At 31.0% G+C, this 16,363-nt stretch overlaps 1 protein-coding gene across 1 annotated transcript; it reads right to left on the bottom strand.

The window, feature by feature from the left end:
* Positions 1 to 193: 193 nt before the first annotated feature.
* On the bottom strand, positions 194 to 10,452 carry LOC135629284 (cell division cycle 20.1, cofactor of APC complex-like). Its single transcript, XM_065136458.1, has 2 exons — positions 9,522 to 10,452; positions 194 to 240 (listed from the first exon to the last, which is right to left on the bottom strand). The coding sequence occupies exons 1-2, from the start codon at positions 10,450 to 10,452 to the stop codon at positions 194 to 196; spliced, it is 978 nt and encodes a 325-aa protein (XP_064992530.1).
* Positions 10,453 to 16,363: the final 5,911 nt, after the last annotated feature.

Raw genomic sequence — 16,363 nt, forward strand, 5'->3', positions numbered from 1 at the left:
AAATACCAACTCAAAGGTCGGTGTTATACTTACAAAAGGAAAATTTCAGATATAGTGCTTGGATGCTGAAACTTGTGGTAAATGACCACAACAGCAGAATTGAAAAAATACTGAAATAGTAGCCATGTCATTAATTGGTGAACATTTATATGAAACATAATAAGCTTGTCTATCAAGCTCATGAACATTGCTACTACTCTTCTACAGCTACAACTGATTCAGCAAGATAAATCCCATAGACTGAAACAATCACAAATCAGAACCTTCAGATTCAATGAAGATCCTGTTAATCGGAAGGACCCGAACTACTCCACTATCACCATAATGAAGCATTTGTGAACTATTGATCTAGTAAGCTAACTTCCAAAATTTAGAACCTGCATTATATCCCATTTGGCACCAGTTTTCTAGCCCTATCTTAGGATCAGAAGTGTATCTATGTTGCAGAAGACCTAGTCTATTCATGGAAAGACATGTAAATTTGATATTTTTATTCATTTCACAGGGAAAAACATAATTAACAGAATTACAATGCCTCACCTTTATCAAGCTCATAGATTTATTTGTTTGGTATCTCTTTACTATTATGAAATATACTGTGGTTTACAGTTCTCTTAGGTTGAAATAACTGCTTTCTACAGAAATTATGACGCATCTTACTAAAATCAGAAATGCATTGAAGTAATTCTTGGAATAATTAAACTCTTTAAACAAGTTTGCAATATTTCATTAAAAAATTCAGAAGGCTTAACAAAGACAGAGAGGGGGGACCAATTCACTAATTCAAATGAAGGTAAAGTATGTGTTTAAGCTGAGCTTCTGGTTCGAATGATACATTGCCCAAAGATGTAAACGTTCAGAGTCTTGCGAGTTCTTCCTGCATTCTTTCATTTTGTTAGTTCATTTTTTACAAACAATGTTTAGCATATCATCTTGCATGTTTAAATTTGTCCACTTTTGGGAAAAAAAAAAGTACATTTTTTTGTTCATTCATGTAACCCAAAATAACTAAAATTGAAAAGCCCTTGCTTTTAACTAAAAGTCTTAGTCACTAAAATTGGTTGCCATGTTGGCAAACTACGTAGTTGTCTTGCAATAAAATTCCACATGTTACCAGAAATAAAGTTAATGCCCATAAAAATGAATCAGAACTACTCTTGTAAACAAATTGAAATAAACAAAATACACACCAAAAAATAATATTTTCAATCTCAGTCCGATATCGGTTTCAATAATATATCATAGTAGTATGGTACTGGTATATAAGATAGTATACCAACATGTTCCACCTGGTATACAAACAAGTTGTTAGTCATTTTTTATCATTAACAAATTTGAATGAAAGAGAAAGAGATACTATAATCCAAAGTCCAAATAATAGATTATAGACATCATCAAACATCATTAAGATCTTTATTTAGAATGTGATATTTTAGACTAGAAAGAAAACTTGGTAGATCTATTCAAATTTCAACTATGCTTCTCTTGCGCTAAAATTTGAGCTCTAATACTGTTTTATATTTATAAAATGACCTTTTCAACTATGCATCTCCCTTCCTCTAAAATATAATCTCTAACAAAATGGCAACAATTAACAACTTTTATATTTATTAAATGATAACTGTATTTTTTATAATTAATTCTTAATGAAGACACACAAAATGGCAACAATTAACATATTTTAGCCAATTAACAAGTATTCCTAATCACCATATTCTACCTTTTGTAAACTTTATTTCAATTACATCTATTTTTAAAAAAATCAAAATGTTCATTCCTTAAAAGCTAAGTAATGCATTACATCAAAACTAAGGAGACATGTTATCATTGATGCAATAGGTGTTTGAGGACAAGGAAATTAGTAGAGATCCTTGATCGAGTGAACTATGTTTGTCTGAGTTAATGAAGTTCAGGTAGAGGCCCAGTAGGCACTCGTCATGTCCCTTATTAGATAACTATGTTTTGGATCGAATAGGTGTAGTCTATAGGAATGCCCTTGAAGATTTTGATTGTGTGATAAACTATTATGGACTTTCAAGATTTAAGGAAAATATATTCTTAGACTAAGACAACTTTTGTGAAATTTTTAATTTTCATAAATTTGTAAACATTTCTCTAACATCTTTATCAACATAAGTAGATTTTTAATTTTCCATGTTTTTATTGTGTTAAATCTTATTTAAACATTTTTCAGACTGCTTTCAATTAAATCATATTTTCCTAATTATTTTAAATATTTTATATGTTTTGTTTGTGTTATATGTTTTTGTCAACTTCTTCTTAATTGTTATCAATATTTCTTTCTAAAATTATCTATTATTTTTTCTCATGACAAAGGAAATTTAGTTATACTCTCAATTTGGTGGCAAATTTCATTACGCAGAACAAAATAATTTGGAATTTTACCTCAAACAACTGTACTATGTTTAAAAGTCATAAAAATTAATTTATGTACTCCAAATTATTTTCCTCAATATTTTTTTCATGTTTCGATTTTAGATAGCCATAATTAAAGTAACCAAGGTATATTGACAATAAGGATTGATGTTATTGATGTTCTGCCTGAGTTGGTATGATATATTGACAATAAGGATTGACGTTCTAACAGAGTCAATTTGACAACATCAATCCGATCATTTACTAGCATTAATTAATATATTGTATATTCCTAAAGATTTCAACTAACAATTTTTGTATTTTTGTGTTATATCACATCATATTGCGTTAGAATTAGTACCAATATTCAATTCATTCATGGAAGTTGGAAAGTACATGAAAAGCAAAAACAACTACATACAAACATAGCATACAAATCCAAGAGGGACGAGCATACGGGTCAACGATTAAGTTTTGATACCATATTCCATGAAAAAATAAAAGAAGAAAAACAACATAAAGAATTACAGGGCATGACAATTTGCTTTATAAACAATAGAAGATGTTCATCAAAACTAAGTAGCTAGCTTCCTATTTAGTGATAAAAAATAATATGATATGAGCCAAAAGTGTCATGATTCAGTTATACATCTACTTTTATACCCAAATCTAGTGATTCTACAAAGCCTAACCTATGGAGACTAAAAATAAAAGTTTCAAATTACCATATCAAAACGTAACTGATTGAGTGTACCTTCAAAATGTATGGATAAGTACATGTGTTTTAACCTGATTAAGAAGCATCTTTTATTGAGATATCAGTTGAATGCTGCACAAATATGTTCCAATTAACAACTAGCTTTGTACGATACCTTTATAATTTGCTTTGCTAGTCATTTCAATTTGAGTGAGATTTTATTTACACTTAATATTTCACATTGTACATTTACCATCATAGAATTACAAATTAATTATTTTAGAAGTAATAACATGATAAGCAAAAAGGACCGTAAAAATTACACAAGGATGTTCTTTGAGTATCGAGTTGAGTAAAGTCAATTTAGCTAAAGCATAGCAAACAATATAAAATGCCACATTATAAAACCTTATTAACTATAGTAATAATTGCATCATAAATGCATAAGAACTTCTTGCTAACAACACATAAAAATTTATAGTTCCAATGTTAAGGGCACAAAATTGCAGACTTGACTTCAGCAACATTTCAAGAGCTCATGTAAATCTCTCAATTTGGATAAGTGAACATAAACAAAAACTTCGGATCAGTGAGCATAACTAAAATCTTGATCACAAGTACTACAAAATGCTATTGGAAGTTGAATCTAGACAACATAAGACCTAATAATCAAAGAAAAAACATTCTACCAAGTGACACTATCCCATAATTCCATATCCACATATTGCAATCGCCATCATCTGAGAAATGACCAAGCTGAAACCATCAGCAATTGAGTCCCAAATTTCATTAAGACAAACACACCAACATTAACACCTAAAGGTCGAGGAGAGGTCATAAATCATTGGAATTTATCTGTATTAGCATCTACTTGATAGCAAATTTTGAAAATAAAAGAGAAACAACCCATATTAAGTGAGTGTCATCTGGTTACTAATCCTTATCAAGCTATGACAAATAACACTCACCATGAGAGAACTCTAAGATCACAAGAAAGGTAGCTTTGCATTTAATATTCCATTTAAAATCACAAAAATATTTAAAGATGGATATTTGTCTTCATGATTTCTTACTTCTTGAGATTCTCTTCAATTTTTTTTAAAAAAATTCTGACCTAGTTCCTAGCTCAGAGCAACATTAACATAACCAAAAAAACTGATAGCACCAACACTTGAGAGTAAATAAATCTAAATCACCATTGTTGAAATTGTATGACACTCAATGGTTATAACCAATCATACAGCATTTTAGAAAATAATAGTAGCTACCCATGATATCTTCACTTCTTGTTGTTGTTGGTACAATGAACAATCTGAATCTTGAACGAGGCAAATACACAGAGATGCACAGATTACTAAATATGGCATGTCACGTAAAACTAGATAACTGACATCAATAAAATATTTCCTATATAAGATTAGAGAATGGACTACATAACAGCAGAAAAAAAATATCTCAGATAGATTTATTTTCTGAATTTCTATATTCATAACCAAGGTCTGCAATACCGAATTATACTGCCCGGTACGGGCGATACATACCGGTACGCAGACCGCCCGCTACCGGGCGGTACATTCAAAAAAATCTCGTATCGAACGATACGATGTAATATCAAGCGGTAATGGTCAATTTCGATCGTTACCACACTGTAGCAGTGCTACAGTGCTCCAACGGTCAATTTAACCATTGGAGCCCTTTCTCATTCTATTTAAGTCATTCTTCTCCCCTATTTCATTATACTCTCTTAAACTCTCTCTCAAACTTTTTTTTCTCTCCTAAACTCTACAAAACAACGATTTATGAATTCAATCGAGGCTAATTTGGGAAGATTAAAAGGAAGAGCTTTTTAATCAAGAGGTATGTATTCGATTTCTTTAATTAGAGAGTAATTAAGATCTTTAAGATTATGATTAATGTGTTTCATGCATATTAAATATTGAATAATATTTATGATAGTAAAATAAGTTTAATTAAGTTTTATTAAAGTTATTTAATGCTGTGATTAGTCATTTTAATGATGATTTAATCGAAATTTATTTGATTTTATATCAATTCAATGTATTTAATACCTATTAGGGTATTTGTCATGTTTATAGTGTTGAAAGAGACGTAATTAGTGAAAAATTAACTATGTTAATCGTATAATTAGTGTAGATAAATGATGATTTTATCATAATTTAAATCATATTGGATTAAAATTACATATTTGAATTATATTGATCACATTGACCTCCAATTCTAAAACGAAGATTCAGAGCCAATGTTAGATTGGGTGGAGACCCGTCGTTCGTTTTGGTGGTAAAATCAACAATCAGGTATATCTACATATGTAATTATTTAATTAATTTGAATTTTAGAGTTTATATTGTAATAAAATAGTCTAACAATTCAAATGATTTTTTTGTAGATATTTTAATCTATAACGGGCTGAAATACGAACCTCGAACAAAACTACCTTAAAGCCCGAAAAAGATATGTGATACTATTCTTACCTAATTTACATTGATTTTGCTAAACTTATACTATTACTATATTTATTTATAACTTGAAAACCCTATCCTAACTTTTTTTTTTATTTTCAGGTATTTTCGGAGACATCTAGAAATGCATACTTAGAGCAATGAGGAAACTATTTGCTGTCTCATGTTCAAATGTGGGAAAAAAAACAATTTTGAAAAGTGGAGCCAACAACTGAAAGTCCGATAGCTAATCGTGCGAAGTCTTTAAGTGACTCATCAATAGCGAAGGTATTATGTTCAGTACCTTTACATGCAAATCCAACAAGGTAGGAAAACCTATATTATTAATATGATAAATTGTCAGTTTTTAAATGATAAAACAATTAGTTAAATATCAGCTACAGAATATATAGTCAGAATAGTGCAAAGTGGAAAACACACAAATAAAGGAGAAAAAACAAAGTCTAAAGGAATCAAAATGTGTCTAAAAATATTATCAATGAATGATCTATAATAAAGAGAAGTATCTAAAATGCAATTCCAGAATTTGATAGGTCTTTTTTTTGCTTTCTTACGGAACAGAGAGACTAATAGAAGTCACAATTCTTTGTTAGTAATGAGTAATGACAACTAATTTGTTCGAAAGATTATGGAATGTTATTATTGATGAATAATATAACAAAAGGAGAAAAAACAAAGTCTAAAGGAATCGAAACATGTCTAAAAATATTATTGATGAATGATCTGTAATAGAAGAGCAATATCTAGAATGCAATCCAGAATTTGATAAGATCTCTTTTTTTCTTTCTTACATAACAGAAAGACTAATAGAAGTCACAATTCTTTGTTAGTAATTATAACTAATTTGATAAAAAGATTACAGAATGTTAAGAGGCAGGCCAGAAGTTAGACAAGAAAGAGAATTAATTAGTGCAGTAGACTTTTCAATGATAAAATTTGAGAAACCACCATAGATACTTTCTAGTAAAGGAGTAACCAAAATATTCAACAAAGAAAGGATACTTGAACATGATTCTCAAATTCCAGTAAATGAAACATCAATGCTCTAAGTCTCTTTGTCCCTGAATGATTAAAAAAAGCAATGTGCCTTGATCATAACATGAATGAAAGGTAAGCCTCAACATATGACTGAAGCATCACAAATGTCAATCTATGAGAAAATTGTTGGAGGTGAAATATCTTTAAGCATGAAACAATTTGCAAAGGTCGGAAGTTGGAAACAAGAAATACCAACTCAAAGGTCGGTGTTATACTTACAAAGGCAAATTTCAGATATAGTGCTTGGATGCTGAAACTTGTGGTAAATGACCACAATAGCATAATTGAAAAAATACTGAAATAGTAGCCATGTCATTAATTGGTGAACATTTATATGAAACATAGCAAGCTTGTCTATCAAGCTCATGAACATTGCTACCACTCTGCTACAACTACAGCTGATTCAGCAAGATAAATCCAAATCGAAACCTTTAATGAAGATCTTGTTAATCGGAAGGACCCGAACTACTCCACTATCACTATAATGAAGCATTTATGAACTGTTGGTCTAGTAAGCTAACTTCCAAACTTTAGAACTGCATTATATCCCATTTGACACCATTTTTCAAGCCCTATCTTAGGATCAGAAGTGTATCTATGTTGCAGAAGACATAATCTATTCATGGAAAGACATATAAATTTGATATTTTTGTTTATTTCACAGGGAAAAACATAATAAACAGAATTACAATGCCTCACCTTTATCAAGCTCATAGATTTATTTGTTTGGTATCTCTTTACTAGTATGGTATATACTGTGGTTTGTAGTTCTCTTAGGTTGAATAACTGCTTTCTACAGAAATTATGACACATCTTACTAAAAACAAAAAATTTTAGGCTTGGATTTCACTTTTGAACTTATCTTTATTTTCGAAAAATTTCAAATTGAAAATTATTCATTTCATGAACAGTTTTTTAAACAATATCTGAGTGGTTGATCAACAGTCTTTTGATTGTCAAACACAATTCTAGTTTTGCAACTCCACAATTTTCTAAATTATTTCACCCTCTAAACAAAATCCTGAGATGCTTTAGTATCTTTGTATATGCAAATAAACATAAAAAAAATACTATTTCAAGTGAAATGAAGTACTCCGTAGTGAAATAATATCTACACCAAATAAAAGTTTTCACGGGTTCTAGAATGGTCCTAAAAGAACATAAAAAATCTGAAAGCTAATGGATATTTTAGGGAACCTTTAGTCACCCAAAAAATAAAGACATAAGAAGTTACATCTTAGATCAAAATTATGCATAGATCTCTTAGTTGTTGAATATGATTATAGTTGTGCAACACCATAAGTTTCCATATTTTCACCCTCTAAGCAAATCCAAAGATGCTTTAATATCTTTGTATCTGTGAATAAAGATTTAGCAAAGACACCATAGCAAGATTTTAAATTCATCATGTGAAAGTACTTTGATCTGGCAATAGAGCTACACAGTTCAATCTTCAAAGTTTCTAAATGGTCCTAAAAGAATATAAAATTCTGAAGTTCAACTTATATCATAGGAAACCTATAGTTCGAAAAGAAAAAAGAAGCATAGGGTCATAAGCAATTACCTCTTATAATGCATAGATCTCACGATTGTCAAACACACTTCTAGATATGCAATGTGATGTCTTCATGTGATAACTAGGCCATATTGAATGTTATAAGAAATCTCAACTCAAAAAAAATGGAAAAGGAAATCTGAAGTTTGTTATACGGTTCAATCTTCAAAGTTTGTTTTGGCAATGTGAAATCTTCATGTGATACTTAAGGCCATATTACAAGTGCTTTGTTTTGGCAATAGAGCTACACAGTTCAATCTTCAAAGTTTCTTTATAGTCCTAAAAGAATATAAAATTCTTAAGTTTAACTTATATCATAGGAAACTTATAGTCGGAAAGAAAAAATAGAAACATAAGGCCATAGGCAATTACCTCTTATAATGCATAGATCTCTCGATTGTCAAACACTCTTCTAGGTGTGCAATGTGATGTCTTCATGTGATATCAAGGCCATATTGAATATCATAAGAAATCTGAACTCAAAAAAGAAAAAAAACAATAAGCATCTATCAGTTTGATCTAATTATGCATGATTAGCATACACAACAAAATATATAGTCTGCACAAAAATTCTCAAACAAAAATGAGACAAAGATAGTAACTTACAAAAAAGAAACACAAGAGAAGCAAATTAAAATCACTTTAAACCACATAATTAGATTATAACAATTGGGCAAAAATTATAGACCACATGTTTCATCAATTGGGCAATAATCATATCGATAACTATGAAATGATAAACAATAAATAGGAAACAAAAATCAGACCCGTAGCTGCAATGATAGTCATGTTGTAAATAAGCCTACTAAAATGCTGTAAAAGGCTGTAAGGTTTCTAACTTACCTTAGGCGGTTGCGCTCATATTTGAAGATCTCGAATCCATGCACTTGTATGAAAATGTACTACCTCTTTGACACCACGAAACTTCCCATCGCAATGTTACCAACAACAGATCTTCATGCCAAGCACTAGAGAAGTCTTCCATTTGGAATCTTAATCATTTCCACCTATCCACCTTTTCATCTTATGATGACATTAAATTGGGCAAAGGGCAGTTCAGGTTTTGTTATTTTGGGAGTCTCAAAGATATTCCAAAACTTGACTGTCTCATCTGCTGCTGCAGAAGCTACTACACCTCCCAGTGGACTCCCAGCCAAGGAAAGAACCCGGGATGAATGACCGGAAACCTCAGCCACTCTCGTCATGGATGGGTAATTCCACAAGGTGAGTTGATTGTTCGGCGAACCATGGGAGGTCAGTAATTCAGATTTGTTTTTGTCCCATAGCAATGCACAAACTTCAGAGCCAGCATCAATCGAGTTCAAGCAAGCACCGTTAACGGTGTTCCAAAACTTAACGCAATGATCATTGCAACCTCCACCAGAAGCCAGCAGGTTGCTTCGAGTTGGGCACCAGTCAACGGCCTTCACAATGGAAGTGTGGCTGCTGATCCTGTGAAGCCATTGACGTTGACGTGGATGGTCACGTGAGACAGGCATGCAGGCATCCCATATGTGCACTAGTTTGTCCTGCCCTCCACTCGCCAAATACCGCCCTGACAACACGGACCATTTAAGACTACAAACTCCACGCCGATGCCCATTATAGAAACAGATGAACATGTCATCCTTTCTAAAGTCATAATCAACAACAGTGCCATCAAATCTTCCGACTGTCAAGATTGAATTACTTCTCCACGCAAGTGACAACACAGGGGCCTGGTTCTCATCTTCCATCCCATCCACGACATGTCCTGTTGCTGGATCAATCAGGGATAAATCTGAATTGCCAAATGCGACAGCAAGAACTGCACAGTCTGGCGACCAGCGGATGCAAGTGATAGGTTCTCTGTCTTCTACGGGTTGTAGAAGCTTAGTCGACTCTTCTGCAGCGTCCCAGAGATACACTGCGTCCTCAAGGCCAATCGCCAACACATTATTGCTTCCCCAGTCGAGGAGATTCAAAACATTATCATCCAACAAGCCGTGGATTACCAAAACCCTCTCTGGTTCTTTAGGGATTCGCCTCTGCTGCTTCTTCTGCGGCCGAATGGGCTCGTCAAACTCGGGCAGCTTGCTGGCCGACGCTTCAGGTGCAGTCTTGAAAGCGAGGATACGAGACCTGTTCTTCAAAATGCACTCGTCAAGAAGCTTTTGGTACGCCACGCTCGATGGGGATTCCCTCGAACCTTCACGCTGCGGTCTCGAAGGCCCCGTTAGGGCAAAGCGTGCGTAGTCCATGTCCATCGCCGACCGGAACGGGATGAAGCGGTCGTACTCCACACGCCTAGAACGCGAAGAAGACATATTTTCCAATCGAAACCAGAACGAGACTGGCTAGGTGACGAAAAACGATCGAGAAAACCAGAAAGATCGATCTTCCCACAAGAAAGTCGACAACCAAGAATCGATTAAAAGAACCCCAAGACCAACAAAATTTCTGAACCCTAATCAAAATTTCGACGGATGAAGAACCAAGCGAAACGAAACAAGAGAAAAAAAGAAAGGAATGAGATCACCGCAATAAAAATCGAAGGGAAGGACCCTCGCAGCTGTGCCCGTTCGTGTTCGTCGGAGAGCAGTTCCGACCTTCGCAGAACGACGAGATCGCCGAGAGTCGAGAGTCGAGAGCCGAGAGCCGAGAGTCGACACCCGAGCGCGCGAGGGGAGAGAAGTTGTTGTGATTGCAACAGAGTGGGCCCTCGGGTTATATAGATGCTACCCAGTCCAAGCGTTACATTCTAAAATCGTTCCGTTATATTTACCCAATCTACGTAGCGGGTAGTTTGACATCACACCATTATATACAGCTATCATCTACGTTAAATTTGGTGTACCTTATTCTTTTTGAATTTGTATGTTAAAGAAACAAGACGTGACATTTTTTTATTAATATAATGAGATTTGATATTCTTTTATTTGTCACTAAAAAAGAAGATTTTTATTTTAGGATATTTTAATTTTTAAATAATATCTATAAACTGATAATATTTTTATTAATACACTAGGTTTTGAGTCTCAAATTATAATATATCTTATTTTTTAATTTTAAATTTAGTACAATATTCATTCACATAAATTATGCATCTAATTAATCCAAAAAAGATCAAACAGTGAACAATTAGACAAAACTAGAAGTAAATGCTGACCATTCTCAATTTAGATGATAAATAGTTAAATGCTTGAATTATTAAGAAAATATGACAATTAATCATTTTTAATTATATTAATTTATTATTATTATTCTAACCAAAATTCATTGAAAGTTCATCTTAAATTGTTGGAGTAAAACAATGATATACAAATTTTGATGAAGAAACAAATAAGATATTAAAATAATAAAAATAAAAAGATAAAGTTTAGAAAGAACTTAAAGACATGTAATCAATGTCTTAATATGAAAAACTCATCCTTACATATCGGATTGATCGAGATTCTAATCTCAATATTTAATCCATCTTATCTTTGTGAACATAAATAAATATTATCATAGAGTTAGTTAACTAGCCTCTCTTACCATATCAAGTAGCAAAAAAAATAATAATAATATTTTTTAAAAATAAAGAGGAGAAATTGTATTGAAATATGAATTAATAAACTATAACCATTTACAATTCTATATATAGAGCCTAAAAAGCATCCTAAATGTCATAACTGATATTGTTGTAAGAGATATCCTTTCATTAAAATATCTTTTATGCATATCAAGATTATCTTTACATAATTTTAATTTTTAAAATATAATACTAATAAAATTATATTTATTTATAAGATAAGATCATTGGAAAAACTTTTAATTTTTTTCTTTTTACTTGGAAAATGATGACTTCACTAGATTATGTAAAAGGCTAAGATACTTTTCTCTCCCTTTATCAAAAGAAAATAGAAAAATATCAATAAACCAAATACGACTATAATGATATATTAAATAATAAAATAATACTTTTAATTAATATCTTAATAAATATAGTATGAATTATTAAAAATATAATAGTATTGTCAAGAAATAATCATATAGGTTGTTGTTATTAGATATCAATTTAATTTTCCTTAAGTCATTTTTGCTATTTTTGACATAATTTTGATTAAAATGTGTTAGAACGGATAAAAGAGCAAAAAAATTAAATTAAATTTATAAGTTATGAAATCCATAAAGTAGATTAGAAAATATTTATAAAGAGTATAAAAGAGTTTATAAAAGGTAGAACCAAAATATATGAGATACATTAAATAGATTCCACTACTTCACAAATTTATAAAATTATTATAATTTTATTTAGCTAAGGTAATTAAACTCCAAATCAAAAACATTCTACATGAAACCTTTATAAATATTTTGTAGATTGTTTCAGTTTTTAAAACTTTGATAAAAATTTATTGGTTTTTTTACCTTTTCATCACATTTTAACTTGATATGTTAAGAGAACTATTTAGACTTTGGATCACTTAAAAAAAATATATATTATTATCCAATTAGAATACTCTTTAAAAGATCCATAATTTGTGAAAGAGGTTTTGGGGGAGATAGATATAAGAGTATTATTATTAAATAAAAGTAGAAAAAATATCATTTCCAGAATTCTTTATTACAAATTATCATTAAATTAAAACTAGGATGCTTTATAAAGTGATATTATAAGCACTAAAATTAGAATGTCTTATGAAAAGATATAAAAAGCCATGTAGAAGTTTTTGTTGTACAAAGCTGATTGCAAGCTTGTATGAGTACATTTTGTGATCATTAGTATTCTTTTATATTACAAATAATGTTATTTTTATCATAATATGAATACCTAGAAAAGAGGAAAAAAGATGATCATATGAAACTAACCAGAGCTTATCTAAGTAAGATTTTCTTTTTAGGCAAGATTTTGATTTTTTTAAATAAAATAATTGAAGGTAAAATCCATCAAACAAAATTACATATGTAACAAAAATCATCATACCACCTAAAATGGTATAAAATATATTATGCATACTAGTCTAGATCAGTATGCGAATTGCTTTTGTTTTAAGTGATATAATCTAAATTATATATGAAAACCTTAGAATCACCATATTTCTCATTATGTTGTTGTCATTGGATGGTGCTTACCCATTAGCCATCATTTCTCTCTTTGGTACATACTCTCTTCTTATCCTTCTCTTCTTTCTTCATGTCATTTCTCACTACTTTGTCTCCTCTTCCTCCTCCCTCCTTTGATCCATCTTCTTTCTTCTTTCTCCTTCACGGCTTCCTATTCTTCCTTCTTCCCAATCCAACACAAATTGATATTGGACAAAAGCATATTATTGGATTCTCTTATATTAACAACTATATAAATGCTTTTATGTTCAACATGACCTCTTTTGAGTTTGGCTTCTCAAATTGGATTCTCATATTATTGGATACTTCAATCACCATCATTTTGTGTTTGTCCAATGATCTTATATAGTATAAGGTTTATATATTTTATTTTCATATACAAAATATTTAAAAATATTAAGGCCATATATAAGATGTTTAAAAATATTAAGAAAGACTAGGTTAAACAACATAATTGTTCCATTTATTTATAGTCATAGTTTGAAATATCCGAAAGAAAATCCATTAGAAAAATATATTTTCTATTAGTAACTCATTGCAAAATTACCATCATATTTGGTATATTTAGATGCTTTCTCTATTTAATATTTATTACTTAAGAGGAGTCTTGTCTAAGTGGAATTAGAATACTTTGGGTGATATTAATGCCAAGGTTAATATTAATAAGTTAGAGCTTCTAGATGTCATTGCTATTATCTTAAACAAGGATGTTATAGAGTTAGGATCCCTTTATAATCACATTCAGACTCTTACTATGTATGTTTACCTAAAGACTTGGGTTAAGATCAAGTTTAAATAGATTCAGAACGAGGATAAGGATATGAGATTTTATCATAATTTAATTATTGATAGATATAAGTAAAATTTCATTCATAATATTCAGAGTGACCAATAGTATATTTATCAACCTGAGCTTATCTCTCATAAATTCATCTCCTTTTATTCTCAATTTTGTGGTGGGGATATGAATAAGCCCTTTTTTTTTATTTTAATTCTAAATCCCTTTAGCCTAATATGAATAGTATTCTTAATGATCAAGGTTCTGAGTTAATTAGATACTTTAACAAATATAAAATCTGTAAGTTTCTAGGTCGTTCGACTTTAGTAAAAATCCTGGGACTGATGGGTATACTTTTGTATTTTATCAATACCACTAAGATACAAAAAAAAATTATCTTATTGAGGCCTTTAATTAATTATATTTTCATGCCTTTTTGTTGGTTGATTAGGCTAGAACCTTCTTTGTCTTCATCCCTAAATATTTAATTCCTAGAAAAATTTTATATTTTTCATCCCATTTTTGTAGGTAATGTGGTATATAATGTTTTGTCTAACCTTTTGGCTTCTCATATCAAATCTCTCTTGAATAATTTGTTTGATATTGAGTAATCAACTTTTCTCTCGAGTAGAAGTATTCATGATAATATTTTGATAGCTTAAGAAGTGATTCATTCTACATTTGAAATAAGGGTAAGAGTCCTTTAGTTATGTTTAAAATTAATCTTGAAAAACAATATGATCGTCTTTCTTGGGATGTCAGTTTTTGCATTTATACTCTTTTAAATTGTTTTATATAATTTCTGTCTTGGATTAAAAATTATATTTATATTTATATTTTTTTATATCTTATTATAATTTCTGGCTTATGAGACTCTTATGAATCAACTCATTAATCTTAGTAAATATGATTTTTTTTTTCTCATAGCATGAGAGTTGGTAAGAGACATGATGTCCATTCCTTTAATATCAAAGTGAGAAAATTCTATTTTAAATACCTTAGTCCTATGATCATCGCTCATAGAATTCTCAAATCGCCCTTTGATATTATGTTGAAGTCTTAATGGTAAGATTGATTCTTGGAATAGGTCTAAGTTATCCTAGGCTAGTAGGTGTTAGGATCATAATGACACTAAGAGGGGAGGGTGAATTAGTATTACAGTAAATTTCAATCGATTTTAAAGATCCATTAATAAATCCATATTGGAAATGAAATTAACAAAAAATATGAGTAAGGGTTGTGAGTAAAGTAAATTAGTAAGTAACAACAAATCAAAATTAAGAGAAGTAATACAAATCGATTTATAGTGGTTCAATCTTTCCGACCTATATCTACTCTTAATTTCTCTTTCGTTGAGGCCATTGGCTTTCACTACTGATCTTTTTTCCAATGGATGAAAATCAACTATCATTATTATAGCTTTTATCCTTTTAATAGGCTTATGAGAGAACCTCTATACTCACTCTTTTATAATATCTCTCATCTCCTATAACTCAGAATCACCTCTAAACTTAAAGAAAGAGACTCAAATAATATCCAAAGAGAGAGCTACAACTCTTCACCAACTCAGAAATTGATGCTCCATCAACCAAACCTTAGTGGGCTATTTATAGGCCCCAAGAGGCTTAAAAAATGGAGCCAAAAAATTTAAATCCTTGAAATTTTAAGGCATAGGCGATACTATCGTTGACACATGGTAGTACTACCGTTATAACTTTTGATATTACAATTTTAGACTTTTGGACAATACAACTATCATAATTTTTAAATATTAAGTAGTATCACCATCAATATAGGTGGTACCACTACCAGTAGCATTGACAAATATTGTTTTGTGCTTATCGGTTGACTTAAGTGATACCATCGCTTGGGCCTAGCAGTACCACTGTCCGAGCCAACTCAAGTCCATTGTTTTAGCCTTCTAATAGGCCTAATTTAACCTTGGTCAAAGCCTATTGGCTTTATCAATAAGTTGGCATGGTTTTGGCCCAATCCTAACTTAGTTTGACCAAAAAGACATCAAACAAGGCTTTAACAATTTAACAACATATCCTGTATAATACTTTATTTTGGCAAGTCGTCCAATCTTTCGATACTTTATTTGAAACTCCGGCATGTCACCCTTTCCATCGACATATCGCTCGATCCATCGGCATGTCAATTTTTCTACGATATCTGATATTTTAGCAAAATATCTGATCCTTCTAGCAAGATGCCCAAACTTATACCATAAAGTTCAATCGTCCAACTCTATGCCCAATGTCCAACATAATACTTTTCTTAGCATAATTTCTGATTCTCCTACTTCGACAATTTGCCCTTGATAGTTCAAGTCTTTGGTCGATATATTTCCT

Source organism: Musa acuminata, chromosome BXJ3-1, assembly GCF_036884655.1.
Source record: "Musa acuminata AAA Group cultivar baxijiao chromosome BXJ3-1, Cavendish_Baxijiao_AAA, whole genome shotgun sequence".
NCBI classification, from domain to species: domain Eukaryota; kingdom Viridiplantae; phylum Streptophyta; class Magnoliopsida; order Zingiberales; family Musaceae; genus Musa; species Musa acuminata.